This window comes from Vigna unguiculata, chromosome 11, assembly GCF_004118075.2.
Source record: "Vigna unguiculata cultivar IT97K-499-35 chromosome 11, ASM411807v1, whole genome shotgun sequence".
NCBI classification, from domain to species: domain Eukaryota; kingdom Viridiplantae; phylum Streptophyta; class Magnoliopsida; order Fabales; family Fabaceae; genus Vigna; species Vigna unguiculata.
The window spans coordinates 15,126,238-15,128,200 of NC_040289.1; the positions used below are offsets into that span (position 1 = coordinate 15,126,238).

The window sequence follows — 1,963 nt, forward strand, 5'->3', positions numbered from 1 at the left end:
TTATGTTTTTATATATATCCTTCCATTGTCTCGATCTAGCAGACTCTACATTTAATTTTCAATGTAAAATTAAATTGCAACATTTTAGTTTCGGAATAGCCCATGGTATTTATTTATTTATAAATTTATCTATTTATTTATTTGTCATTAGCGTCGACAACCAATGCTATGGTTGAATTTTGATTAGAAAATTGAACACTGTGTTCAATTTTGTGCCTTTTTTTACTGGCACTTATTTATTATTAATTTTTTTATTTATTTTAGAATGGATTGCACCGACTTTAACTAGTGTTTTTTTCTTCTTTTTTGCTTTTGCATTCGTTTCAGTGACGTTAGCAAAGTCCCATTTATAAAAGTAATGTTATATTTTCATAGTTAATATCAGGTATTCCTTGTAATGTAATTATCATATAAAATAAATTTGTGACAACATCACATCATCCATTCTTTCTAATATTTCTTGCTAATGATTCTTCAATTAGCTTCTTGAAAGCTTAGTGTAATAAGGCAAAGAAAGACAAGACAGAGGCACCGACCAAGGAGCCAACAAGCGGCATGGCAGCTGAGGCTCCACTACTAGGTCCAGGGGCAGGGGCAGGAATCTCGATGGTAGCTGCCACGACACTGATGGAGGCAGCAACAATGAGAGCAGCATAGGCGATCTTCCTCATGTCCATGATGAATAAATGTGACTTTGTTTTCGAGACCCGCGGTGTGCTGATGAAACAAAAGTGTGTAGGTTTATTATGTTACTTGCTTGCAGGTCTGAGGAACAATGGTGATGTTGATGGACTTTTAAAGACGAGGTTCAAGTTATTTTAGGAAAACACCACTTTTCTTTGTCTTGTGAAAAATTAGTAATATGTGGTTTTGAATGATTTCAGGATTTGAGTATATATATACTCACAAAAATTAACATGTGGTGTATTTGGGAACCAAAAGTCTGTTAATCCCATATGTTGTGATAAGATATGTGGTAATTAATGGCTACATATATTGAGATTGTAATAGCGACTGCGACATATGGGTTTTTCCTTGTAGTTCCTATTCCTGTAATATTATTTTATGTAAAATGATTTGCTTAATCAATTAAATGTAAAATTAACAAACTATTAATAACTTCTAATGAAAAATGAAACAAAACTTACCATGTTTGGTCCTTTTTTTTGTCAAGTTTATAATATTTGATTAATTAAAATTGACACTACAAAGATTAAAAAATATATTTTTAAGAATTTGATATTATTCATTTAGTATGTTTCCTCGAAGAAAATCACTTACTAAGAGTAAGTTAATTTGGAACTTATAGGGGGGAATGTAGTATTCTTTTGCATGAAGATAATTAATTCAATAGTTATAGTCGGACTATATTATGGATTTATGACCACATTTTTCATAGGACCCTTATCTCTTCCTTCTTCGAGCTAGACTTGTGGAAGAAGGAACCAAGAAGAAAATAGAAACAACAACTAGGTTTATTAGGACACAACTCATAATGTTTTTGTCTATCTATTATGCACCTTTGCATTTAACATTCGGTAGACCCCATACAATAACTGTCATAGTTATACCCGATCTTTTATTCCAGTTCTTCGACAATAGTCAAGAAAACTTTTTGAATTATGGATACGAGATTCCAAATTCAATATGCAATTTTAGTATTCAAAGAACCTTCATTGATAATCTTCTTTTTCAATTTTTAAATCCTCTTTTCTTACCAAGTTCAATATTCGTCAGATTCATCAATATTTATTTGTTTCGAATAAAAATATAATTATACGGTAACATATATGCAGCTATTCGCCCACCCCCACATATTTGATAGCTTTTCCTAGAAAAAACACTTGTAATACCTATTCCATTCGTAATTTCACATATTCTTTTCTTATCAAAAAAATAATTTACTTTCACTAATCTTATCATACTGGCAATTAAAGATTTTTCATAAAAAACATCTATATAG

The 1,963-nt window shown here is 30.8% G+C and overlaps 1 protein-coding gene across 1 annotated transcript; it reads right to left on the minus strand.

Annotated features, from left to right (window-relative positions):
• Positions 1 to 376: 376 nt before the first annotated feature.
• On the minus strand, positions 377 to 752 carry LOC114168254 (arabinogalactan protein 23-like). Its single transcript, XM_028053006.1, has one exon. The coding sequence runs from the start codon at positions 675 to 677 to the stop codon at positions 495 to 497; it is 183 nt and encodes a 60-aa protein (XP_027908807.1). The 5' UTR covers positions 678 to 752; the 3' UTR covers positions 377 to 494.
• Positions 753 to 1,963: the final 1,211 nt, after the last annotated feature.

Bases quoted from the DNA above. Each gene is read 5' to 3' on its own strand.
- LOC114168254 (XM_028053006.1), bottom strand. From the start codon at position 677: ATGGACATGAGGAAGATCGCCTATGCTGCTCTCATTGTTGCTGCCTCC.